The 27,878-nt window shown below is 44.1% G+C and overlaps 1 protein-coding gene across 1 annotated transcript; it reads left to right on the forward strand.

Moving 5' to 3' along the window:
• The first annotated feature begins 2,316 nt into the window (after positions 1-2,316).
• Positions 2,317-26,034, forward strand: LOC144146011 (techylectin-5A-like). Its single transcript, XM_077677914.1, has 6 exons — positions 2,317-2,458; positions 9,290-9,445; positions 11,643-11,785; positions 18,512-18,617; positions 25,419-25,586; positions 25,718-26,034. Exons 2-6 carry the CDS (start codon positions 9,295-9,297, stop codon positions 25,978-25,980), a joined length of 831 nt encoding a protein of 276 aa, XP_077534040.1. The 5' UTR covers positions 2,317-2,458; positions 9,290-9,294; the 3' UTR covers positions 25,981-26,034.
• The last annotated feature ends 1,844 nt before the right edge of the window (positions 26,035-27,878 follow it).

A 27,878-nucleotide genomic window follows, 5' to 3' on the forward strand; every position in this document is an offset into this window, starting at 1 on the left:
GCTCCTCATGACAATACGTGAACGAAGGACTTGTTACGGCCGCCACCAAAGGAATTTGGCGTTGCATCGCATGGCCATTTAGCCGACTTAGGCGAACGTGGGTGCTAAACTGAAAGCAATGTTCAGGGGCACCTTGTTCGAGCTCGAGTAACTACTGATTTTCGTTGCTGCAAACTTCGAACTGAATATATTTATTAAAAAATGTTAACTTCAGTGACCGTAGTAAAAAAAGCCTAACTATACCCCTATGCCTGTATTGGTGTTGTAGACTGCCGACATATCTTTCTTTATGTATGTATGTAGGTATGTATTGATATATATATATTCATATATATACATATATATAAATATATATATATATATAGTAAGGAAATGAGGGGCTCGTTGAGGAAATACAGAAAGATAGGTCGGCAGTCTACAATGCCAAAGGAGGCATGGGGGTGTGGTTAGGCTCTTTTCTTTTTCACTACGGTTAATTAAGTAAACATTTTTTTTTAAATAATGTTTACTTAATTAACCGTAGTAAAAAAGAAAAGAGCCTAACCACACCCCCATGCCTCCTTTGCCATTGTAGACTGCCGACCTATCTTTCTGTATATATATATATATATATATATATATATATATATATATATATATACATATATATATATATATATATATATATATATATATATATATATATATATAAATATATATATATATGTATATATAAATATATATATATTTATATATTTATATATATATATAAATATATATATATATATATATATATATATATATATATATATATATATATATAAAATTTTACTGACGTTTCAGGGAGAGGACTCCCTTTCTTCAGGGAGTCCTCTTTTATTTTCAAAACAAAAATACCTTAACATAAATACCCGAGAAAGTGCTGGGGAAACAGCCCCCCTGGTAGCGTAGTGGTTATTGCACCAGACCTGTATTCTGGAGGTCGTGGGTTCGGATCCCACCCGCTCGGCATTTTTTCACCACTTTCTTTTCGACTCAAAAGATTCTTCATCTCTTTCTATGACCCACCACAACCTCCCCTTTGCTTTGCGAGGTTTTCTTGACTGCCAACCCTTATATATATATATATATATATATATATATATATATATATATATATATATATATATGTATATATATATATATATATATATATATATATATATATATATATATATATATATATATATATATATATATATAGATATATTTATATATGTGTGATGGTCTAGCTAGCGTAGGGTGACCCTCAATCAGGAATGAGGGTATGTGCCGCAGGGCGAGTCACCAGAATCAAGACGTACATAAATTATGGGGTCGGCGCCCCCAGCAAGCGAACAACTATTGCAGATTTCTCCGTCTCCACGTTTTGCTGCACACATTGGCAATCAGTGCGTCGAAATTGCTCTTTAGTAGATTTCCGACATTTTGCCAGATATGCTGGGCCCACCCTACGCACTTTTACTCACTCCGGCCTGCTAAGAGCCCCAAAACAAGTATGGAGGCGATAGGTACACGCAAGCCACAGAGAATCTTGAATGGGTACAACCGTAAAATGGTTTGGTTACATTGGTATCGGGCGGTAGCTGGGAACATCGTCCGAGACCAATGTCATCACAGGGTATATCAAAGCTGCCGGCTCCTGGGAGCTGCGTCGCCACCCGTTATCAACATGTATCGTACACCAAGGTTATAATGTACAGCGACACCTTTCTAGACGTAAATAACTGGTTAGAAGACGTGTGTCATGTAGCCACGTTTAGCTGGCGGGCAGGTTTAGCTGGCGGGCTGGTGTAAAAAGTCCTTCGTTCGGGTATTGGGATGATGAGCATTTAGATGCGCTGAATTAAATTCAGCAGGACGCAATGCATCAATCGTCTGCAAGGGACGTTATTCGTTTAAAAGGACTGAACGTGAACCATATCGCTAAAACTCCATTGAAATGCTCTTGGTTGAACCCCGCCACTTAGACTCCTGTGGGGATACGAAACCAACTTGCTCCTATTACCGTCCAGTTGTGGCAGCGAAGAAGTGGTCTTTCAACTTTTCAACATGCTTCGTTGTGCGATGATAATGCATTGCGGAAGTTTTACGCAGATAAGCGTAAGGAGTTTTTCGGTTTATTTCCACGAATCTATGCGTACCGAGATAGAAAGATGAAGCTTGCACGGTTGTGAGATCCCGCTTTCGCGTCACTATCTGCTGACGGCGTTACAAGGTCAGCCCACAACGTTGGCATTCAGGATTGCAACGCTTGGCCTGTTATCCAGTGACACACGACGCCGGGCTAACCACCAATAAAACTCGAGTGAGTACTACCCTTTCAGCTTGTGCCGTAGAGTTTCCTTCCAGTCTGCCCTCACACGTGTTGGTCGCTGAACTCACGTACCACCGGCCAGAACACTTTGATCCAGGTCTTCCCACTGAGGGGTACAAACGTGTAAGTAAAATATGGTATTCCATTTCAAGCAGGCTGGTGCTCAACGCTACAGGTATTGCCCATTCTGGCAAAGTAGAGTCGTGAATTATTAAAGGTTTTATTTTATTCAATATAAAGGGATTATGGCGAGAGGGAGATAAAGCAGCGCTAAGCAAAAAGCGTGTAAACTAAAACTTGTGCGCTTAAATCGGCTGCATGTGTTGTGTGGGTTTATTTGTTACATGTTATCGTCATCTCGAAAGCGAGGCCCCCAACCACATCACTCTGTATTTTATTTCACAGGTGGGTATAGTCCAGTTTGCGACCCCTGTGATTTCACCACAAATCCTATTATTATATCTTAGCCAAATAAATATCATATTTATTCCTACAGTTGTAATAAACAGCCACTTGTTCCACCAAGTACATTGTGTTGTTTGCATCGGAAGTCCATTTATACTTCGCCGCAAACCAAGCAGTCTATTCCACGCTGAAAGAGCAATTTTGAACCTAAATAATTTGTCCCCATACCAATGACTGCAGTGCCTGCCCGTTTTATGTAAAATATTTTAGAGCATTTATTCATCACTCGCTTCCCACTCATTTCCCAAACAAGGATTTTTTGTGGCAAATTTTGTTGCTTGAATGACGCGGTTTTTGTTAATCAAAAAATTAAAACACTAACAGCCGAATTATCCTTCACAGCACCTTGTGAATGCGGTATTATTAGATTCGTGGTTTTTCTGTCAGTTGAAACACTAAGACAACGTCGCCTTTTCTAATAACCAAGTTTTAAATGACCAACTGTTAGGAAATAAGCAGAGCCGTCTGTATTGTATGATGCTTGCAGCGGTATGATTTAATATTACTCCGTTTTAATGGCATTGTACGTACGAGCTTGTGCATTACGGAAGCCACCGAATTTTTTTCCAATATTTGTCTATTGTGAAATATTGGTTTTTTTTCGCTACCATAAAAGTTTTCTTACTTTGCTTGTCTTGGAGAGTAAAAATGGCGCAGCCGTTGGAAAACGAAGGTTGCCCAATCTACAATACAATGTGTTGGCGGCAGTATCAAAGGTTTACATCACGAATAAGGAGGTTACGGATAAAGCAAACATCGCCATGATAAAAAATATCAGTTATCATAATTTACTGTTTGATGTAACAGTAGAAATTTGCCGGCCAAGACCAGGCTATCCCAGCAACCATCTAGTAATACACGCCATAACTACATAGCGCAAGTTATTCGAATAACGAATGAAATTCAGCTGTTTGAATTCGGGTACTTCGGTTGTGATGACCTGGCAGTTCTTTATCATGGTTATTAAGAGCATTTCCGAGTTCCGGCTTATGGGCTATCGTCACCCTGTAAATCAGTGCGAATACAATTCAATGCGATACAATACTACAGGAGCGCAATAACAAAATTTCTTTCTAAGGCTAGTACCCGTAAAGATAGCTCAAAATGCAACCAGCAATTTCTTTGTCAGCGTATAACCGTACAAAAGTAACTACCGTAAGTATTTTTACGATATTATATAAGGCTTGTAAACATAAGTTATAGCGACTGTTTCCCATAGCAGGCTATTATAACTTAATATTATATTTTATACGGCCATTTTTGTTGCATTTTCTCCCCGCCTGCCTTAAGCAGCTGTGACGGTATCAGGCGTTTCTTTTTTTGAAGATGAGTCAGATCCAGAAACCGGAACTAAGTTGGATAAAACTGCAGTGACTAGAAAAAAAATCGTTACTTTCGGCTAACAAAAGGCGCGGCCACAACATAGGTGAGATAACACCCTGAAAACGTCTACGCAGATCGTAGTTCGTATCAAAAACGAGCCAGATCCCGCTGTTTCGCGGACCAAGATAAGCGAAAAGCATTTGCATAAGGGAAGTTCCCTTTTGGCGTGACCATTCATACGGTTTCGTGGGTATTTTCGGAAGTTTTTTTTTGGTTTTCGGAGCTCGCTTATTACGATTTCAGGCGGTACTTAGAAGATCCGCGTAAGATCCGTCCCCAGATGTCAACGATGAAGAGAATGGAAGTGGATGAAAGGAAACGTAGTGAATCGAAACAATGATTTCATTGCGTCTCCCCCGTGGCTACTAAATAACTCTCGTTGTATTTATTTTACTCTCATCTTTACCATTTTAGTACTTATCTAAATAGCCGCCATTTAGAAGCCCTCATTTAGAAGCGGTCATTCAGGCATTGCGAAATCAGGGTGTAGACTAGCATTACGGGAAAATACTAGAGGAGGTCTACAATGGGTCCACATCTACCATCGTCCTCCATAAGGAAAAGAGTAACATACCTATAAGGAAGGGCGTCTAACAAGCAGACACAATCTCTCCTATATTATTCACAGCATGTTTACACGAGGTATTCAGAACATTCGGTTGAGAACAGGTAGGAGTAAGGGTTAATGGAGAATACCTTAGTAACCTCTCATTTTCTGTTGACGTTGCTTTGCTAAGTAACTCGGGGGACGAATTGCAAAGCATGCTTAACGCACTAAACAGAGTAGTACCGTGGGCCTGAAATTTAGCATGCAGTAAAATAAAGTAATGATCAATAACCTTGGGAGAGAACAGCGATTTTACATAGGTGGCCAGGCAGTAGAAGTAGTAAGCGAATATATCTACTTAGGCCAAGTAGTGACCCTGTATCCCAACGATAAGCAGAGATACTTCGAAGGATAAGATTAGGGTGAATGGTGTTCGGCAGGTTTTCTCAGATATTGAATGGCAGTCTACCATTGTCCGCGAAGAAGAAAGTGTATGATAGCTGCATCTTACCGGTACTCACTTCCGGGGCAGAAACTTCGAGGCTCACTAAAAGGATTCTACTTAAATTAGGGACAACTCAGCGATCAATGGAACGGGAGATAATAGTTGTAACATTAATGAACAAGAAGAGAGCGAAGTGTGTCAGGAGCGTTAACGACATATTACTAATAATTAAGAAGAAGACATCTGTGCGGGCAAGACATGTGGGCAGGACATGTAATGCGAAGTCAAGATAACCGTTGGTCATTAAGGGTAACAAATCGGATAACTATAGAAGGCAAGCGTGGCAGGGGCGGCAGAAGGTCAGATGGCAGAGGAGGTCAAGAAGTTTGCGGGGATAAATTGGCCGCAGTTAGCACAGGCCCTGAATAATTCCAGATCTATGGGAGAGGCCTTTGCACTGCGGGTGGCGTAAACAGGCAGATTATGATGTTTCGAAATTGCCTTCTCTTGGTCATTGTGGTTATAGTGAATTATTTTTAGATCAACCGCCTTCCACTTGCTCTCTCTACTATCATGGGGTGTTCATTAGAGAATTCTTCACTGTAATTATAATTTTTGAGCATTCACGCTGCCTGTGATCATCTGTTAGGACAGCCCCCATTTTCAATATTTCTTGGTCGGCCCGAACAGCATAAAAGGGAGATTCTCTGGGTTTGATTTTATCTCTCCTTTCTGTCCAAGTTTCACCATTTTTCTATGAAAAAAATTTCTCTCTTTTTTTAAAAGTTGGGGTTTCCCTTATCCATGCTCTACCATTTTAGGGCGCAATGTTCCCTTGCTTCCAGCGCGCTAAATGCACAGTACAGATATGGCAAATGGAACTGTCAACACGAAATACAGCTTGAACGCGCAATTAGGGAGATTTATTTCCATGCAAGTCAAAATTGCTGATGGCTTAGTTACAAAAACCAAGTTGGAAATGAGGTTTTCCGAACACCAATAGAGAATACAATTACACCTCCACAAACAGTATTTTTGTTTTTGTGTATTCACCTTCATATTGTGGCGTTCGCACTTTGTACCAGTGATTTTAGATCTTGCTTATACATGTACAAAAGGTGCATGCGTTACTCATTGCAGTGCATTACGCAGTTTGGAAAATTCCTGCCTATATGTACAACGAGATCAGGTTCCATAATTTTTGGGCTGGCTGGATATTTCAGTGACAGACAGACAGACAGACAGACAGACAGACAGACAGACAAACAGACAGACAGACAGACAGACAGACAGACAGACAGACAGACAGACAGACAGACAGACAGACGAACGAACGGACCGAGAGACAGACATACATATGTGGACGGACAGACGGACGATTGGACAGACAGACATACATTCAGGCAGACAGAGAGACAGACAGACAGATAGAGAAGGAGACAGACGAAAGCTGTCGTTTAGGTTTCCCAGAAAAACTGTCGTGTTAAGGGATAGTGCAAATTTGAGGGCTGATAACATTGGCGCTTTTGAGTATAGGGTTGTACTTGTGCAAGAGATTGCGGTTTGGATTTCAGGTTAAGTACAATAAGGTCATGTTTGGGGAATAACGCAAAATCTGAGCGGCCCCACCGAGTGTGGAGTACTGAGGATTTTACTTAAGAGGGGCGGGGGGGGGGCGAAGCGTTTAATTGAAAAATTGAGAAAGTAACAAACAGAACTTACCGAATATTAATAATAACAAACAAAATCAATAAAATTCAATCAAAGTAAACCAAAGCAGAGAAGCTCAAAAATAAAATATGGCTCGTGGTTGATCCAGGCTTGAAAATCACATCTCGTCCCGTAAACGTCGGGAGGGGGTGGAGGGGGTTAGGCCGCGGGTCACGGTATAGGCGGAGACGATGGTAGTGCTCACCATAAACGAAGAATCGGAGGGAGCGAAAAATATTCCCCCGCCCTTCCTTTGCCAGCTGGAAACTACGTACAAAGCGTGGCACGCACAGAAGGCAACCAAGGCGGGGAGAATTTCCCCGTTTGGATAAATTTTTATGCGATGTGAACGGTACCCATAAATGATGTGGTGTTTTGGGCCCACCAAAATGTTTAGGCGTCGTCCATATTTTTGTACCAACGTTTTTATCTCATTAGCGCGTGCCGTTTTAGGATAGATAGGATGGTGATCATTTTAAAGAAGGATACCTTGATGTATTTTGAAGAGGTTGGGTGTGACACTATTTCGAAGGCAGGTAAGGCATTTTGTTGTTTCTAGCAGGGTGTTCTTGTCTCAAATAAAGGGAAGCTTTTTGCAAACTTTCCACGCAGGAACAAAACAAAATTTTTATCATTTTATGGTCCCGCGTTCGCCCTGGTGCGGAAATGTGCTCTAATAAATCATAGCTCTCCATGTTGATGCTATTACAAAGCTAAAGAAGTAAATAGTTCAACATTCTTGCGTCTTGCTTGTAGTAATAAACGAATGAGAATTAAGGTGAGGCAAACATCGACATCTTTTTAGGTTCTCTGGTGCCATCTTCGATAGGAATGTTTCTTGTTTTAGGCGATCTCATTAAACATAGTCACGCAGATATCTAAGAACTCTGCAATGCCTGGTGGTCAGTTTGGGCGAGTTCCGTATTTTAAGGAAAATCGGTGTAATTGCTTTGTGGCCTATATCATAGGTCCGAAGGCTCACTCACAAGTGCACTCACACCACCCCTCACTACTCATGAGTGAGTGGGGAGTGAGCGTCGCAATGGTTTCGGACTGGCGAGTGTGAGTGCGAGTGAGCGCGAGCCCCACACGCAGTGAGCCCCGCTCACCACTCGCGCCTGCGGCCGTAACTCGCGGTGAGCCCCGCTCACTAATCGCGAGTGGGAGAGCAACTCGCGGGGATCCCCGCTCAGCACACACCAGTGCGAGTGCCACTCACCGGGAGCCGCGTGTGCAAAGCTCCCGAGTGCGCTCGCGCTACTCGGGAAATTTTGGGGGGCTAACCCCTGTGAGCGCCACTATTGCGCTTCCTCTGGCTGTTAGTTTTGCGCTCGCAGGAGCCCCTCGCTGTGATGGTTAATGGTTTGATTGCTTTATCTTAGGAAATTAGTCATCACTGCGCTCTTGCTATCTGGCACCCTATGTTTAGTTCTCTGATGCAGTGTTTCTTCATAACTATGATTTAGATGGTCTTCTTGCGCCGTTATGCGCTAATGATTTTTGATTTCAAGAGTCTTGGTGTGTTTGCTGCGCACAATCGTCTGTGAGGGGACACTACGAGGGGCGAGTGCGCGTGGTGATAGAGATCGATGAGCGTAAAGCGCAAGTGAGTGCGAATGGTCACGGCGAGTGAGTGTGAGTCCGAGTGAGCGCGATTGGTGGCAGCGACTGGTGAGCAGGAGTGAGTGAGTGCGCGAGGAAAAGTATATTTTTCTGTTTGAGTGTGGGCCACTTGCGTCCAGTTTTGCCCAGGTAAGGCCAATGTACCACACGCGGTTAATACCCACGAAGCTATGTATTTACAGTTCCTTCAATTTCGATCCTATGCCACGAAAAAATGCGCTAAATAACTTGGTTATTACCCATTGTACTTGAAAAAGTGTTGTGTGTATAAGTGACGCTAAGCACTTCGGAAGCAGCGTGAAACTTCTTTAGTTAAACGGCTCAAGGTCAACTGTGGCTTTTACCTAACATTCTTGCCCGAATTTAGCGAATTTTCAAAAGCCAATGATGTTATTATTGCGACAGAGGCACCAAATCCCTATTCTCTCCTGATGATCCAAGGAAACAGGAAATCTTAGCAGTTGTTTTTAACGGTGAAATACAATACGCACGAGAAAATGTACAGGATATATTAAGAAATATTTATCCCGGCGCAAGGTTGCCGTCAAACTGTCCTTTCTGAATACGTAAATGAGTAGTAAATGAGTAGTAAATGATGTTACGATAGCCACATATATTTAAATCTGACCTAGTTTGTTAACTAAAATAGAACATATAAAAAATGTCTAGTAAACGTAACAAATTTTATTTGCGACCCTGTTTTGTTTTTTGTCTCTGTTGTTTTGTCTTTTGTTTGTCTTTCCTTGCTTTTGTCTTCAAAACTATGGTTTTCAATTTCTAGGAAAGATGGAATTGCGAGCATTAACAGCAGCTTTCGTGGCCCTCTGCGTCCTTTCAAAAGGAGACGGTGCCGGTCCGTATTTTCCAAGGAAAGCAGCTATATCTCAGGCTGAAGACCACGCAAACAGGCTCGTGAAACTTCTTTCTAATATAAAAGGTAACTTCACTCCCTCTAAGTGATGTAACCTAAGACGCCAATTCTCAGAGCGGTCCGGTTGTTTCTGCTCCTACCAAATCGCCAGTACTCGCATTTTATATATGAAATGAATTATATTAACCTGAGCTTGTCAATTTGCAGATATTATTCGGGGTATCTCCTGGAAAGAAAGCCACGTTACTGGTGGCAGTATACCAGCAGTGTTATGGAAAAATAAATTACCACAATTTTTGTTTAGATGCTGCAAGTGTGTATAGAGATAGATTAAAAGAAGTTACGGTAACGGTCCACCCCTTTGCCGAAGCTGAAGTAGCAGGAGCCGACATTGGGCATCAGACACGGTCAGTGGTAAACTAGGAAGATTGTTGATTGTAGGGTTTAACTTGCCGACGCAACACAGGCGATGAGACGCTCCGTAGTGGATGGCTCCGGATTAATTTTAACCACCTGGGGATATTTAAAGTGCGTCGAAATCACGTACACATGGGCGATTTTGCTTTTCGCCTCCATTAGAAAAGCGGCCGCCGCGGACGGGAATTAAACCCGCTTCGTCGTGCTCAACGGCACAACGCCTTAGCCACTGAGCTACCGCGGCGGGTTAACTAGAAAGATTAAGATACAAGGAACTTCAACCTGCTTCGATACTGGGATGACAAAAGCTAGCGGGATGCGCACGAGTCGTTGGGTTTAAGGAAAGTGAACGGGAACTTCAAAAGTCGTTCGGAGGAGATACTCTCTGATGCTGCCTAAACATCACATGGTGCTGACTAGATGGATTTGCATCTACCCAGATATTGGGCAACCGGCTAGAATAGGGCTCATTTTTAAGGATATATCGCAATGAAGCGGCAATGAAGCACCCGGAAAACTGACGGCGACCGGGGAAACTGACGGTTGAAAACTTGCGAACGTGATCTCCTGTTTGTTGGGGTCAGTGCAATGTCGTAGGTGACTAGTTCTGCGGGAATGCGGCAAGCTCCATAAGATACGTTTTCGTACCAGCCAGCCTGATCCAATTCGTTCATTTTAAGGCAGCGAAACGCTACGTGTTTTTGTGCTTTTGTGCTACATATCAGAGTTTCTACAAGTGCCATGACGTCTACATAAGCTGTTTGCTGCACCAGGTTGTGCTGCATGCTTCGATGTATGCCCTTTCTGAGAAAGCACCTGAAACAGACATATCTCAATGTTATTGTGTGCGTGTATAATTTCGGTGGATGATTTAGACAGACGTTTAGCTTCTTCGTATTGCTCGGACAAGGAAGAACAAATGCAGCTAGTGCGTTAGGGCACAATCTTGCCAAACGCTTTTCTGATCGTAATAACCCGCAAACGTAATAGTCGTGTGTTCGCCGTAGTTATCACCGACGTAATATATGTGGAGCAGGTCCAAGGAACAGAATGTACTGATTTCTTACCGCTGCAACAATAGTTGTGTACGCTAGACAAATGCTGCTGCTGTTGGTTCTTTATCGTTACACATAATGTTTTCCAACATTAGTATTCTACTCTGCTACCTTTGTAGTCACCACTGACGGGAAAGCTTACATTACTGTGTAAACTTGGAAAGAAACTCACGATTAGGGGTTCTTCATTGTACAACACAGTGGAGCAATCTTACAGGGAATTTAAATTACCCTTCCTTTGGGGCGTGTGCCTGGTGTAAAAATAAATTAATTCGATAAAAGAGTCAGACCCACGCGCAACACTGTGTAGCACTTATTGCTTTTCAGGGGTGGTAAGCGTGCCCCACATTTTTTGTAGGCCACAGTGCTTGGTGTCTCAACGGCCATTGAAACCGGGGGGGGGGGGGATTTCTTTTGATTGCCAGCAGCCTGGTGTGGGATATTTCTCTGCTGGGTTGTTCTGACCCACTCGTCCAAAGTGGGAGACAAAACATGCACAAACGTGGGTGTAGCAAACATGCACCAAAATGGGTGTACCCATCATCACCGTAGTTCCGTGGCTGGAAAGCTACCCATAACAAATTAATTTTGTTGCGCACAGTTAGTCTAATGCGCCAACAATGTAAACTGAAAATGTCTTACATGTAGGATGGTATTGTGATTTGTGTACTTGTTTGACAAAAATAGCTCAAATGGTGTAGTTTTGAGCCGGTGAAAAAGGACTGGCTCAGAAAAGTCTATTTAATTTGTATTTTGTATTTTTCTCCTTAATAATTGAAACACTACTGCAGAAAGCCTGTGGATTCGCAACTGCTTCGACCTTTTAACTCTCGGCCAGAGAGTCAGTGGACTTTACACCATATTCCTGAGCCCTGATGATGACATTGGAAAAGATGTATACTGCGATATGGACACAGACGGCGGAGGATGGACGGTATGTGAACATTGGTAATAGGCGGGGCTTGCTAAGCCGCGACCCCCTTATGTCAGTCGGGATTGTGGTCCCAGATAAGGTTTGCGCTGATCGCGTATATTATAATAATTTTAAAGACTTTGGCGAAAACCTGGCGATACATAACGTTGACTTCATGACTGGTATACATTATTTGATTATTTTGCTTCGCTTTTTTTGTTAAACTTTTTTTGCGAGAAAATTCCGCGCGCAGACTTCAACCATTTTATTCAGATACCCTAAAGGCCCTTGCGGGCATTACATATGGGGGATTACAACGAGATATTTCACACATTTAAACATGATTCGCAGATAAATGCAACTTATTATATATTACAGGGTACCAAACAATAATGAAATAAAGAAAAAAAGAACAGAAGAATCAGGAAAAAGAAATGGGTGTAACTAATAACACTCAAAAACACTCAATACAAAACCTGTAAATTCAGTTCATGTTGTAAAAAGCACACAGTTCTGTTTTTACAAGACATGCGCGTTCATATTGCGCTTCAGTTGTGCAACAAATGAGTCGTGATCACGAATAGCAGCAATTTCTTTTGGCAGCTTGTTCCAGTGGTAAATGGCCAGAAAGAGCGGTGATTGGCGAAGGAGATTTGTACGTGCAAAAATGGGGCGGACTTTGAAGGGATGGCCGAGACGCGGAAAAATTTGATGAGGCGGCTTGATATGGGATGCCGTGAAGCATGATGGGGTATGATACATTCTGTGGAAGTGCGAGAGCAGTGCCAGTAGACGCCGTTTTTCTAGGGAGGGTAATTGGAGGGAATCTTTGATAGCCGTGATGCTGGATGTTCTGGAGTAGTTCTTGGTAATGAAACGAGCTGCTTTATTTTGTAACGACTCGAGCTTGTTTATTAGGTACGTTTGATTTGGATTCCATATTATAGAAGCATATTTAATTTTTGAACGAACTAAAGCTGTGTAAGCTAATAGTTTAGTTGACTAATTTGCTAAATGCAAGTTACGCCTAATGAATCCCATTTCGCTACATTCGCTACAGGTTCCAAGAAATCAGAGCTCTGTAGGATTGCAGTGCACTTGTTCTACAAACGTGCTTTTATTTTCACTTGTCACACGACATACATTTCTTTAACTTTTTTCTACCAGTGCCAAAGTACACTAGTAGCGCGGTGGTTGTGCACTGAGCTTTAAAATGCAATGCCAGAAATAAATTTCCATAGAAAACCAAAAGCGTTTCTGTTTACTCTTTACAGCGGTGTCTATTTTCAACAGCAGGCAATAATGCCAACTCCAGGAGTTTTACTCCAACAGTGCGCCAAACTTTTTTCTTGTAATATGAGTACCTTGTGAATACGTTTTTTCCAATCTGAATACAGAAACTAAAATTCTTTTGAAAGATGGGTTTGCGGACGCTCTGTCCCTGTGAACATACAGTAATAACTCGATATCAAGAAGGCAGCCGGACGGCAGAAAAGTTTGTTATAAGCGCTATTTCGATGTAGGCAAATAATTGACAAAAGCTAAAGTACTCGAGCTTTGATTGCGCCACAACTGCGAAGAACCAAATCATGACTTGCTTCTATCGTGACTTGTTTTTTCTGCACATGCAGTCATTGGGAATAATCGCAATAGTCACGGTAGCCATCTATAATCGATTGTTACTTCTGTAGATGCAGTCGTTGGGAATAGTCGCATTTTGGAAGCGCCGCTGCTTCTTTGCCTTCCCCAGTATCAACAAGGCAGCTTGTCCTCGCCTGCTGCATTGGCACCAAACAACACCAGGACAGGCTCCTCGCTCTCTTGTTTTTCCTCCGGGTGATGATCCGCCAGCGGTAGTGAACGTGCGATTCAGTAGCATGTTGTAGAAAAATGCAGCCTCAGCTATGTTGTAGATGTCTTTGTATACGTAGTTTTCAAGTTAAACTTGGAGCAGATGTTCGCGCCATATGTCTACAGTGTCCCGGTTTATGCCGGCGGTTTCGCCAGCGATGGACTTCGAGGTTATGCCATGTCGTCTCTTGAACCCCTCAAGCCAACCTTTGCTGCACTTGAAATCTGTACGAAACATTTGGAGGGCAAGAGCTTCAGCTTTTCCAGTAAGTGCAAGTCTATTCACAGGGAAATTTGTACTCCTGGCATTCATCAGCAACTGTATAAGTGCACCTTCAACTTCGGAGTATTTAGACTCGCGATTCGTCTTTCTCTTCGCTGAAGCGCTTTTCCAAGCCATCCAGCACAGCTTGCTTGTTTTTCAATACAGTTCACAACTAAGAAACTGGTATGCCGAATTCCTTCGGGACGTCAGATTTCTTACGCCCCCCCCCCTTTTTTTATTTCAATTATCAGCAGAACTTTCTGATACAAAGTCCCACACTTTCGCCCGCAGCCTGGCGAAGCCATTTATTACTGTAGACCACAAAACACACGCGAAGCACGCCTAGCGAAGCACCCCTAATAAAAAATAATCATCTTGCCGGCGGCCACGGAGCAAGAATATATAGGAGGCGAAACGGCCCATTGCGATAAGCGCGAGTGAGCGGCCCGACAACGAAAACCAAGCCGTACTGCAAAGCTTCGTCGCTGCGACGATGAATGAGAGGGTAGCGGCACCTTATGAACGAAATGATAGCGGCCGCACTTCTTTCCGTGGCTGTGCTTTGCAATGCCGAAAGCGGTAGCACCGCAGTTTCTTAACCCGCGGCAGATGCCGCTAGCTTAACGTATGACGAGCGCTTAGCTGACCGTTTTTGACGCTCCGCTATGCTGCCGACGACCCGCTCAGCACAACCGGAGCCGCAGCAGCTGAAAGCCTTTTAGCTAAGCGATAACCGTATCTCCCTCGGCGGGGAATGACTGGCGTGACTGGTCGTTTCGCGTGCGCGTGTAAACCAAAACTTCATCCTAAAGGAAACAAGAATTTGTATTTGGTCGCCCAAACAAAGCAAAATACCGTAATCCTGGCCTCATTTAACCTTTTTTTGTTTAATGTAGTCGCTTACATGGAGTAATGTTTTCTAAATAACAATAAAGAAGCTGATATACTTTGGAAGAAGCCAAGGCTGCCGTTCTCGGCGCTGCATAGATGCAGCCCCGCGCTTCGGTCGACGTTTTTCGCTTCTGTTTTAAAGATTTTGGACGTTTGTGGCACCATTGCCTATTCGGAAATGCTTTCGCGGCTTCGTCGCTTGTGTTTATACTCAAGAAACGAAGTTCGCCGTAGCGCGCTCTCATCACCGGGGCAGCCATGTTAAAATTCCGTACGGTAGCGCAACCTCCCGCGACGGTCCGCTAAGAAGCCCCGGTTAGCGGAGCGGGGCCCCGCTCCGGTATCTCCGGTAGGGCGCTAGGGCGCCACGCATGCGCAATGCCGCTCCCGCTTGTTATCGGAGCGGAGCGGGCCGTCAAAAACGGTCAGCTAAAACTCTCTCTTATCTGGCCGCGTTAGGAAGCCTAGTTTGCCCTCCTATATTGTTCTTGCTCCGTGCCTGCAGCACACATCCAAAGGCACTGAATGCAGCGGGCGAGACAGGAAGAGCTTTGGAGGAGCAGCAACGTCGAAACATGCAGGAAGGTGGCGAGGAGTTGGAATGAATGCGATCGAGGGCAGTGACTGGCTTCTGAGCGCATCGTACACTGTAGATCGAATGAGGCGATGAAGGCAGTGGCCACTTTTACACGGAGGTGCGAACGTCACAGAACGCTACGAGAGTTTCGCGCTGAAAAGCGCGGCCAATGCCGTGGCTGGAGTCTGAGGTTGTGCTTGTTGAGTTAAAAAAAACCATTCAAAGCTCATTGTGTGTAGAAAGCGTAGTCTTGAAAAGTGACCGGTTTTGCACTAGGGGCTTTTCGTTATCACTGCGCATTTTTTTCGACGTTTGCAGCCAGGAAGTTTTCAGAACTATAGTTTTTAGGCGCCCCGTTCTTGACGGCACTGCAAATTCTACAGTTCGGGTGTCGGTGTTCGCGCATTATTGTGTCAACGTCATTGACCAATATCTAGGGACAAAATTCAATAACCCTACCACCCATTCGTGCCGTTTGCCTAAAGTCCGATGGCGCGAATAAAGCATGGCCGGTTAGAAAAAATCGCCGGAGAAACACCCAGTTGCGACAACTCGCGATGTTGACAGCCTGACCCACTGCAGGGTCACCCCCGCTCGGCGACGCGCTTGCTCGCCACTTCGCTCTACTCTGGTCAAGCTGTTTGTGCTCTTCAAATAATGCGGCCCTAAATGGATGCGTTTCGGTTAAGCCCAGACAAAATTTCGAACAGAGCGATATTTCGGGCAAAACGATTTCGATATAACGAGGAATTACTGTACTGTACTTATTCTGCGTTTTCGCATTTATTGAAGTATTGAGCCTTTGTTTATGCGTAAAGCCAGGAAGCAGGGCTCCTGCCCCATTCACTACAACCTATGAAACTTCCGAAATTCAGATTGATTTGATACGGTTTCGAATTGTAGACATTGATTTATATGAAAGTGAGATTGTAAAAGCTCGATATTTCCAACTTCAAGGGCACGTCACTTCAGTTGAAATAATGAATGTTCAGACTACTGACAGTGAAGAACAAAAGCCATTCAGATTAACTGAGGAGCAGTAGAGCAAGCTTGCTACTGAGCACTCGTAAAAATCCGCAATTTCAGCCTGTTGCTTATCCTAGAAGCCTGAAACCAACACGTTTTGTACTACGCAATTTTCGTGTCAGCGAATCTGTGAATGAAGTCAATCGATTGCCTACGTAAACACGTTGTTACAGCAAAATCTCGTACTACAGTAAAAGAATCTTTGCTGAATAAATAAGAAATACGAGTCCATGAAACGCGAAATGTCGTAAGAAAACGTGAAAAGAGATCCCGGAGCCGCAAAAAAGGGCGCAAGAGAAAATGATGTAGGCTGTTGTTCTTTGAGTTGCAGTTACATCTGACTCGTCAGCACGTTCTTATAAAAGGCAGCCGATATATTGAGAGGAATCAACAACGTATCCTGTGCTTCTGAAGTGCCGTAATCTGAATACCTTCCACAGATAAGGGTTAATAGCCACCACTGTCGTAATGTCCACTACAGCTAGGGACCGAATGGGGCCCGCGGCCACACCAGTCGACGCAGCACGGGTAATATGGAGGCTGTACCGTACTTGAAACTCATTTTCCCGGACTCTGAGAAGAAGAAGGAAGGAATAGTACAGGAAAGGCAGGGAGGTTAACCAGAATACTGTCCGGTTGGCTACCCTACTCAGGGGGGAGGGGATACGGGAAATGAAAGGGAAAGAAAGGACAGCGGTACATATTAAAGGAGAAAATGAGAGAAAGAAAAGTAGAAAAAACACAAGGCGTGACCAGGCAACTATAAAGGCGGTACAAACAACGCACACAACCAGAAAATGCACAAAACTAATACGGTCCACTGATAAAATGGGCGAACTAAGGACACTGCACTATAGTAATGTCCCTACAATCGTTCAGACAGGCCCGTGTCCTTCAAAAATAGCAGTAGGGCTTTTATAGCCTTTTCGGCCTGTGTCGGACAGCGCCTATGAGAGACTCTGAAATTGCTTGTTTTGCAGGGATGACCTTTCCTCCGCTGCTGTAATATGCGATGCGATAGAGGGTTTTTAACAGCAGAGCTCCTTACGCTTGAGCTTGGTCATGTGGCGTGAGCACAAATCGTTCTCAAAAATCACCAAGAAAAAATACCGAGCGCATGTAAGATTGCGCCCCCTAAGAACAGCCGCGCGTTGCTCACGCTGGCGTGACGGCTTGTGTCACGTTAGGAGCTCGCAAAAGAATGCGAAGAAAAGAGTTTACGTGCGTACGCGCATAAAGCGGGGAGCACAGGACCGCTCACGCTGCAGACGCCAAGTTTGCGAAGCCAGTGGTCGCAGGTTCTATGCGCGTGCTAAGGCGGTCCTCTTTTAGACAGATCTGAAATCCGGCGGACAAAACGATCCGGTCCCTCCAGTCATGTACGAATTGCAGCGGAAAGTTTAAAAATTTATGTGAGGCGAATAACCACATTTCCAATAAAGGGCGAGTACCGGCAGATCTGGTTTTTCTCCAGCTTTGCAACACTAGTGCAACATGCACGATTTTTTCAAATTATAATAGTTAAAGTGTAGTGAATTATTTGGCAGGACAGCTCAAATTATGTAAGAAAATAACGCAATCTTGAAGGTAAGGGCACACTATACTTATTCTAGGGATGACATGAATGTGATTAAGTCGTCACGAAATGGTTCACTTTAGGCCACTCAAAAGCGCTTGTAAGTATATGTTTGAGTTTCTGCAGTGCATGAGTTTCTCCGTCTAGTGCCAAGTAGATTTTTGGAGGTATTCGACGCATAGGTAAGAATGCGCGTGTTTCAACAAATGTTACCGTTTGTGGTGCTATTGGGAAAGGCCTTGATGCTGTTTCATTACTGTTGCTGTCAGAACAAACTATAAATATTCTTTTATGCGATGTACAGGCAGTACGTCGTAGGGGGCGTTCAACATTTCCCAGCCTTGTAAGTTGATCTGAATCCAAGTTTTATGGTGGGAACTCTGAATATTTTTTATTTTTATTTTCTTTATACTTTGCCCGCTTATGCTTCGAGGCCTAACTTCGCAGGATCGCATTTCGAATTTGAAAGCAATGCCGTTTTGAAAAAAAAAACACGCAACACTTTACAGGTAAGCAGAAATGTAATTGTGATTTAAGGTATGTTCAATGCCTTTTCTGCAGGTGATACAGAGGCGAGGACAGTTTGCCAATGCTGCCCGTTTCTTTTACAAAAACTGGACTGAATTCGCGGATGGTTTCGGAGATCCATCCAAGGAATACTGGATAGGTATGTGGAGCATCCCATTGCAATATTTTACCTCTAAGGTCAGATTCCTCCTACGATTGTTCAGTCCACGCTGGGAGTTATGCAGAACATGTATGAATATTCACCCCTTGGGGTAAAATGAAAAACCAGGTGGTATGGGGCTTCGTTTTACATTGATGTGGTGCTATTTGGAATTGCTGGCGGGTTTGCTGAACACAGTTTGTTTCATCTATACTCATCCATATGCATGCCGAGAAGATATCACAATATATTTATTGGTGCACTCAGTACGCCACAATACCGAGCATAAATAGAGGGTAAAATATTTTTTTCTGTCATTGGGCTTTTTTAGTGGCCACTTCTGCCCCAAAATTGTTGTCTCCCTGACGTTTTCGAGATCGGCTGGTTCATCTAATTTTGGCGGGTGTGAAAAAGTATTACTATAAATTCATATTATTCGAACTGTGGGGTAATGATTCACTTTGTATGTAATTTGTAAACGCCAAAAAGTGTGCGGATAGAATCAGACCAGTGAATACATTGAGCCCTGCTAAAACACCATCGCTTATTGCTTGAAGGGTGACCACGTACGCGAAGGAGCAAGCGGCAAACAACCTAGTCACGAAGCCTATACTAAAGAGCACAAGGTCAGCCACACTATTCTAGTATGCTAACATATTCATACGTGTTTAAACCATCGCATGCCAGCAAAATAGGCCGTAATCAATGATGAAGTCGCAGTCTTTCTACTGCCTCCAGAAAAACTGACAATACTATCTCTCACATTACCGCTGATTACCTTATAAAATGTTTCTAGCAAAAAAACATCTGCAGCGTTTCACTGAGCTTTGGCAAGTAGTATACCATAAGTTAATAAAAGGTATCGGGCTGAATTGTGCTATGCTCGAATTCTCGTAAGACTTCTATCGTTTAAAGGATGAAAGAACGTTTCAAATATAAGTATGAGTCTCTCGTGAGCCATTTGACAGCGCACTGTTTGAAATGAAGTTGCAGTTCGGTGACTCCGAATTAACGTATGAGTTGCCTCTAAAATGACAAGTGCGAAATAAAACTTCTGAAGGGAAAAGCGCACACCACCAGTACCGTACCCTCGTTCATCCTACGGCGCAGAAGTGGGACCTTCTTTAAAGATCTTTGACTCTTTCTTCCTATCTGATCCAAACGTTTAATGTGGAAACCTTCCTTGTCCGATTACGCGAAAAACCGTCGTTGTTGTAGTTGTTAACTGGTTAAGAAAAGGTCCGCCGCTGTTACAGCAGATGAAGAAACATTTTATTCTAGTAATATTTGCACCGTGGTCCTCACAGCAGCGTTCCGAGTGGTTACCATTACCCGCCGTTACCTTTAACCATTTATTACCCTCTATATCCCGAGTAGTTACCATTTTACCGCCTTCACAACTGTCACAATGCTCAGACTTCAAAGGATAAGTGTTGCAGAGTAGCGCAAAACTAGTGCGGAAAGGGAAAGAAACAAAAGTGAAGGAGCATTCTCTGACATTGCCCAGTGTGGGAAAAGAAGGTTGAAGTAGTTCGCAGCCAAAGACTACGCCTAGGGGAAGCAAAAACACACAATTACAATATGTTAGTAAAATGTCGCATATCATTATTACACGCTTTTTACTGTCATCTTAAAAGGCAGCCTCATTTTCAGCTAGTCTTGATTGAGCCGCAATGACTGCTCAGTGTCTACAATTTTTTTCCCGATTCCGCATGCTCCCTCTTGCGTACGGAAGTAGTTTTAGTGGCGAAGCCTTTTAGTGGCTCCGGCTGTCGGCGTCTCCTGTCATCGTCGTCATCATGTTAATGTAGTCACTCTACTAATTAAAATCACGACACTCCTTTACCAATGCATTGCACTGCGACGTAACGCGTCTAAACAGAAAATGTAGAATGGATAAAACCAATAAATATAAACTAAAATGATTTAAACATTTGTGGAACGTTCCCTGTCCGATTCAGCAATCGCCAAGCACATGCCGAAGCTGCTTGTAGACTCCTTTTAAGTTGTGCTACAATCTGGTACCTACCGGCTCTCGACGCTTGTCCTGATCGGTTTGGGTGGTCGGTCAAAGCTAGAAAAGGCAAACTTCCTGGCGCAGGAGCCTCGTTGATCACCGAGGACGAGTCCCCAGCGCGAGGCGCGGGCATCGCTCTGTGCTCATGTTGACATGTGCCACTACACCAAGCTGGTGCAGATGGGGCATTCCGATAGCTTAGTTACGGTTCGACGTATGAGACGGCGCCACCGCTTCAGTACGCGCGCGATTTCTTTATTTTTTATTTATTGTGCCTCAAATTCTCCGAGTAGGGGTATTACATGAGGGGCGGGCTGATGGATCAGTTATTAAGGTGAGCGATGAAATCTTTGAATTTGTTTGGAGTGGAGTGGTGGATGGCGTCGGTGGGCAAGCCATTCCAGTCTTTGGCTGTTTGCACAAAGGATGAGCGAAGATGGGCAGATGAACGCGCTGTTGGAGGATAAGCAGTTTTTCTATGGCTTGTGCGGCATAACGTCCGGTGGGCGGAAGTGTGAGCAGGTCAATCAGGCGACGCGTGGTAGAATTTGTGAAAAAGGCAAAGGCGTGAGGTTTTTCGTAGTGAGACTGATGTTTTAAGGTCGGCGCGGTGTTTGAGGGCAGATACGCTAGTGTAATGTGAATAGTCTAAGTAAAAAATCAAATCGCACGGTTTTGAACTGCTTCAGCTGTGTACGTATGAAGAGATTGAAAGGGATCCCGAATGGCGCATGCGTACTCCAGCTTGGGCCGAACTAGTGCAATGTAAGCTTGGATATTTAGGGAACGGGGAGCACGTTTAAAATTTTGTTGAATACAGCCGAGTTCACGGTTAGTGATGCTGGGAACATGCGAAATGTGCGATGACCAGGAAAGATAGGAAGATAGATTGATACTGAGGCATTTAAAGGTGATAACATAAACAATGGCGCAACCGCAAATGGAAAACCTAACTGTTTGGTTTGACTGCTTGCGATGAAATGAGATGAGTACAGTTTTGTAATGTTCAGATGAGTACAGTTTTTAATATTTTAACCACGTTTCGCGCCATGTTTGAGTGAGGTGTAGGTCTCACTGAAGGATTGCAGAATCGGAAGGATAACGTACAGGGCGGTAAAGACCGCAACCATCAGCGAATAATCGGATATTGGAGTGAATGTTAGTAGGAAGGTCAATAATGTAAATCAAAAATAGCAGAGGGACGTGGACCCTGCCCTGTGGAAGTCCGGAGAGAACGGGGCACGAATCTGAAGCATTGTTGTTGGCATTACACACTGTTGTTAGTTAGACAAAAAGTCACTGATTCAATCGAAAATCTGGAAGTTTATACTTAGGGGGGATAGTTTTAAAAGCAAGCGTTTCTGTGGAACTTAATTAGAAGCTTTTTCAAATTACAGGAAAAGGGCATCTACAGGTGTGTTAGTAATATCCATGCTAGAGCTGATACCTTTCACAAATAGCGCGAGTTGCGTGTCACAGGAAAGCTCTTTCTGGAACCCGTGTTGGTGAGGGGGGAAAGATTTGTTGGCAGTTGGGAATTTGACAATGTAGGAGTTGATTATATGTTCCATGATTTTCGAAGAAACAGAAATTAAGTAAATCAGACGGTCGTTTGTTTTGCAATTTGAGGTAACTTTTTTCGCCACTGAGATAACTCTGCCCACTTTCCAGTGCAGTTGAACCACACCACATACAAGAGACTACTGGAAAATGTGACAAAAATGATACTTGAGACATGGTTCAAGATTTTGAGTAATTTTGAGCCATGTTATAACTTTGAAAATTTATTCGGATCAAACAATAATGATGGCATGATGTCGTGGTCGAATAATGGGGTGTCGCGCAACTCACTCACAGGTTCTCTGAAAAAGACGGAGCACAATGCTTTGTTAGATATTTTGGTGACGTCATGTTGTGGCACAGGATGGTACTGATCGTCTGTTAGTGACAGCGAAGTGGGGTGGTTCGGGTTAATTGTCTTCCATAATCTTTTTGGGTTATTACGTAACATTTATGGGAATGGGGTGGGAAAAAACGACCGTTTAGCCTTTTGCGATTGCGCCGTGAGCATCTTGTCCTCTGCACAATATTTGGCCCAAGCGTGTGGGCTGTCAGACCGTTTAGCGGACCGGAGTAGTCTTTTCTTTTTATTGCTCAGACGTTTGAGTGACGAGTTGAACCAGGGGGAGGATGATTTTTCTTTGACGCTAATAGGGGGACGTGTTTATGGGTTAACTCCTGCATTTTATTTTTAAAAAGGGACCTGTTGCAGTCGAGAGAGCGCTGCGAGAAATCAACGACGAACCACTCACAGAATGTTGTTAGCTGCTCATTGAATAGCCTCGTAGTTTCCTTTACCGTAGAGCGTCATGGTTTCTTTATTTTTGTTTTTGCTGATGAAGAAACGTAAGACTAATTGAAGCGTAGATTACAGCGTGATCATATGCCAGACAAGTGGGTAACGGGTGATGTGCTATCAGCATGCGAAATGAAAAGGAGGTCCAGAATGTCTGAAGAATTACAAGATTGTCGAGTTGGCGCAGATACAAGTTGCGTTAAAACAAAACGTTCGACACGTGTCGACACATTCGCTTTCTATGCTGTATTTTGAAGTTAGGGCGACGTCGGATCATGTTATCACCGGGTAATTGAAGTCGCCGAGTATCATATGTGCGCGCTGGGATTTGATATCAATAGTAAGTTTAAGGCGCTATGCAATTCTGTGACGAATGAAAAATGAGCGTCAGGGGGGCGGTAACTAGGAACAATAATTAAGGGCGGAAAAGAACTGTTGCATCTTATAAATAATAGCTAAAGGGTGAATGGGACATTACCACGGCTGCACTGAAGCCGTTGGTGATCTGCTATCAAAACGCCGCAACCTCGTTTGGTTTTGCGGCCGCGTAAAAAGACATCGTCATGTGGAAAGCAAGATACAAGTTCTGTATCGGAAATTGAGGACTGAATCCATGTTTCTGTTGGTACGATTAGCTCGGATTCACTGGTATCGCTGAGCGAACGAAGATCGTCGCGCTGAGGCAGAAGGCTCCGGATGCTAGTATATATTAGCCATAAAGATTTACCGATAGAATTTTCTTTGGAAGACTTCGAAACTACGAAACTACGAAACTACGTTTTGAGCACGGTGATCAAATGCGTAAATGGTTTTAACGACATGGCGGAGTTTTTGTGTTTAGGCTGGGACTTGCGGAATTCGATGAAGCGTTTTTGTGAAAAGCGGCTGTTAGGTGAGCAGTCCTGGCCAATGCTGCAGCCTGAATCTTTCAACCTTTTGGTGTTCAAAAGGACCTTTTCTTTATCTTTCTAGTGTGTGTAACGAACGACAATAGGGCGTTTTTTTGTTTTGGTTGGAACCGCCCTATTTTTTGTGCCCGCTCCACACTTCTTGGATCGAGGGATACTTAGACCGTGCGATTACATAGCTTCATTACCTATTGCTCGGATTGTGACCAAGTCTCCTTCCCATCATCGTCGAAGCCAAAAAACAGAAGCTTAGAGCGGCAGCGCAATCTTCAGAACTGTCAAACCTGTCGGTTAGAGTACCAATTACATTGGCGTTGTGCGCGGCGAGTGTCTGAATGTCATCAACCTGCGTTTTAGGTGAGGAAAGTGTTGAACAGTCGTTCTCTATTTTTGTTAACCTGGAGATGATGTTGTCGAAGGTTTTTTTTGGGGAGAGCGCAGTGCTAATGGATTTCATTTCGTTGAGTATTGTTTCATGAGGCGAGCGTATGGCGTCTAGTTTAGACATAATGTCACAAGAAACTTCGGTTGAGGACGGGCGTGCGGTAGGCCCGCGGTTTTCCTCCACAGCGCCACAAAACAGTAGTAGCAATATCAACAACACAGCCTGGGCTCGGCAGCGCTAGCAAGACGGCATAAGAGGTGCGTCTAAAAATAATCAGAGAATTTTACCTGCGCAAAGAACAGGTGTTGAAAATGGCGGTTGGCCATCGCTGGCGTGCTGCCGAGCCCAGTGAAGAGCGTGTTGATAGCGCAGAGCCTTCTATCGGTATGAGGTAACGTTGGTGTCGAGTCGGTGGCACGTAACAAACGAAGAAAGCGGGCTGCGACGGGATGATCCTCTGGTGGCGCCGATGGGCACTGGCCGTATATGCTGTGTCGGCGATTCGGGCTAGCCGAAGTGTCCTCTGTGCGGGTTGCTAAGATGACCGGTGTCAGTAGTATCAGGAGGCAAGGGTTCATATCAGCAGCGCAAAACAGCTCGCAGTGATTTCCGATCGGAGAGGCCAGGAAGAGGAGCTGCGCAAAGAACAGGCGTTGCAAATGACGGTTCGCCATCGCTGGCGTGCTGCCGAGCGCACTGCCGAGCCAACCGAGCGTCTCACCGTTGCTACGTCATTAAATCAGCGTGCACCGTGTGGCAAGGGAGAGACTTACAATCTTTGAATACACTTATACACTGCCTGCTTCCCTATTCCCCAGGTTTCCTGTTTGTAGAGATGTCCCAGGATTTGTTTTAGTGCTATAAATTGGCCACAAATAAAAATAAAGGGACCGAACTATTTCAAAAAAGGCTGCTTCCACGGAAGCATTTTATTTGGAAATTCGAAATGTAAATGTTCAGCACACCTCATAACCGTCTTTTAACTCCTTGTTGCACGGCGCTTATATAAAAACGTTTGACGAAACTCGTTGGAACCTGGGATGGTCATGGTAATATTTCAACTTAAATAAAGTTTCCCATTTGTGACATAATCAATAGCCAAGCACTGTTAATGTTTTTGTTTTGTTTTGATCAGGAAACCATGCCCTTCACGCGCTCACATCTGGACGTGAGAACATGGCCCTGAAGGTGATTCTCACCAACCACTCAGGGGAAAGCGTAGCGGTTGACTACGACCGAATCGAGGTGGCACCGGAGAAACAGTACTTCAGGCTTAAACTCGGGAGTCACCTTGGCCCACCCGGTATGTAATTGCATCAACTGAGCCACTGATGGTTGTTGTCTTTGAAGCTTGGATGATATTTGACGGCTGGCATCGCCGGCTAGTAGGGACGTCGGCCATAACAGAGCTACTGTTTTTTGGGCCCTGAACAGGTTGGAACGCCCTTCAGAAGCACAACAGCTGCAGCTTCACCACTTTCGACCAGGACCACGACAACTACTATGGAAACTGCGCGAGCCAATACAAAGGCGGATGGTGGTACAACGCTTGCTACGACGCTAACCCCAACGGCGTAAATTTCAATGGACCCCACGAATACTCTATAGGCGGCATTGAATGGGGTACCCGAGGAGGATCAACTGGTTTACTAAGATACTCATACCCAGAGGTAGAAATGATGATCCGGCCAAGATGATCTTTGGGGGATGATTCAAGTCTTTCCTTGGAATAAATGTTGTTTCAAAGCATAGCGCTCATGATTGATGTTATTACACCCGTAAACGAAATGAATAACGCTTATCTTCCTTTTGTATTTCTCCTCATGGTTTAATATATAGAAAACATTACATTGAATGGTCAAAAGTGTTTTGATTGATTGTAGGGTTTAACGCAACGACGCAACGCAGGCGATGAGGCACGCCGTATAGTTTAGGGCTCCGGATCAATGTGGACCCCCTGGGTATCTTTAACGTGCGCCGAAAGCTCCTGCACATTGGCGTTTTCCAATTTCGCCTCCATCAGAAAAGCGGACATCGCGGTGGCAAATCAAACCCCCGTCCTCGGGCTTAGCAGCAGAACGCCTTAGCCACTGATCCACCGCGGCGGATGCCAAAAGTGTTTGAACCAACAACTAAGGTAGCGCAAAGCTGATCGCCACCATTGCCACATAAAAAGAAGGCAGAGAACACACTAGTCGCGTTTGGCCTTGGTTAAAAGCCATAAATTATTATACATATATGCAACTATTTTCACATATTATCAAACATTCATAAAGCGTAAAAAAGAAAGTCACACTGTCTGATGATTTAATGCCTAAATTGGGAGAGAAACTAAAGTATAAATAGTTATCAGTGCTATTTGTATTAACCGCACCGATGCTCCCAACATGGTCCGGCATTTCACATTCTCCTCAGAACGAGCAAATGTCTCGAGATAGCACAATCTGCAAGATTTTCTGGGACAGCGTTTAGTGAAAATATGAATGTTTCACGAAAGTCGTAACCCAGACTCGACGGAATGAAGTGGTCGTACGGCAAAGATACGTTAAGGATTGGTTTGCAGTGCGGGAAAATAAATTAGAGAGACCACTTACAGACATTTGCTTGCTAGAGAAACGTCATCTTTTAGGCACTGCTTGTCCCGAATGGGACTGGGTTTTAGAAATTGCTGAATACCAATTCGGTTGGGTTTTAACAGGTATTACAAGATGTGGAAGAAGCAACTGTTATGCTCAATAGCGATTGCAACAGTTCCCTCAGCTTTCTCGCAATTTTCAAACTGACCAAACAAACTAGTTTAAATCGGTATCAATGTGAATCACTAAGCTCAGATGCCGAATTGTTTCGGTGTCCGCGCTTGTGTCCCGTGGTGGTGTAGCTCCGAGCTCGTCATAAGGATGGCTAGGTTCCGCTGTCTGACCCTTTGAAACACGCTCCTCTCTGTTTTATTTCTTCCGACACACGGCCGGTCTACAGCGGCGGCGTCTGCCGCTCGAGCACGGATTTGGCGGACGCTTCTGCGTTCGGGACGGAGCCCTCGCGAATCCCACGTACCGGCTGGCAGCTTTTCTGGTTTCACTCTTCCTAGAGCCGCGTGTGTGAATTCAAGTGACGTGGCATGTGGAATTGTTGCGGGGGTCGTTCACAGCTTTGCTTTCAGTCTCAACAGGCCCAACGCCGTCGCTAAAGCATACGACAAAGCCTGCGGAAGGGTTCCTATGACGCACCCGCCGGGGTAAGCGCGCGGAACGCCGAGTAATAGCGCGCTATTACCGCACCCTCTCCACGGTGCTCCGTGAGTGAAAAGGACCCTCCGCCTCTCCAGCCGCGTTTGGAGTTTCTTGTCCCTCAGGACACGAAAAAACCGTTGGCTGGTGAGGTAGAAAGTTTTGCTTTAAAAACACACGACTTATTATATACAGACAAACAGAACAGATTAATCACGATTTCTGCCAGGAATTAGCCTTTGCTGACGACTCACAGATTAAATATTAACAGCAATTTACGTGTTGTCACGCATGCGTACTACTGATACTACCGACACGAAACCAAGACAACAAAAGCGCTTTCTGAAGTGTGTGAATAGACACTAACG

Source organism: Haemaphysalis longicornis, unplaced genomic scaffold (assembly GCF_048455015.1).
Source record: "Haemaphysalis longicornis isolate Haplotype H1 unplaced genomic scaffold, Haemaphysalis longicornis Haplotype H1 scaffold_7, whole genome shotgun sequence".
Classification (NCBI taxonomy): Eukaryota; Metazoa; Arthropoda; class Arachnida; order Ixodida; family Ixodidae; genus Haemaphysalis; species Haemaphysalis longicornis.

What these genes read in the sequence shown, in the direction of transcription:
- LOC144146011 (XM_077677914.1), top strand. Translation starts at nt 9,295, where the DNA reads ATGGAATTGCGAGCATTAACAGCAGCTTTCGTGGCCCTCTGCGTCCTT. An exon ending in ATCCAAGGAATACTGGATAG is followed by an intron (nt 18,618 to 25,418) that starts GTATGTGGAGCA and finishes TGTTTTGATCAG; the next exon opens with GAAACCATGCCCTTCACGCG. An exon ending in GAGTCACCTTGGCCCACCCG is followed by an intron (nt 25,587 to 25,717) that starts GTATGTAATTGC and finishes GGCCCTGAACAG; the next exon opens with GTTGGAACGCCCTTCAGAAG.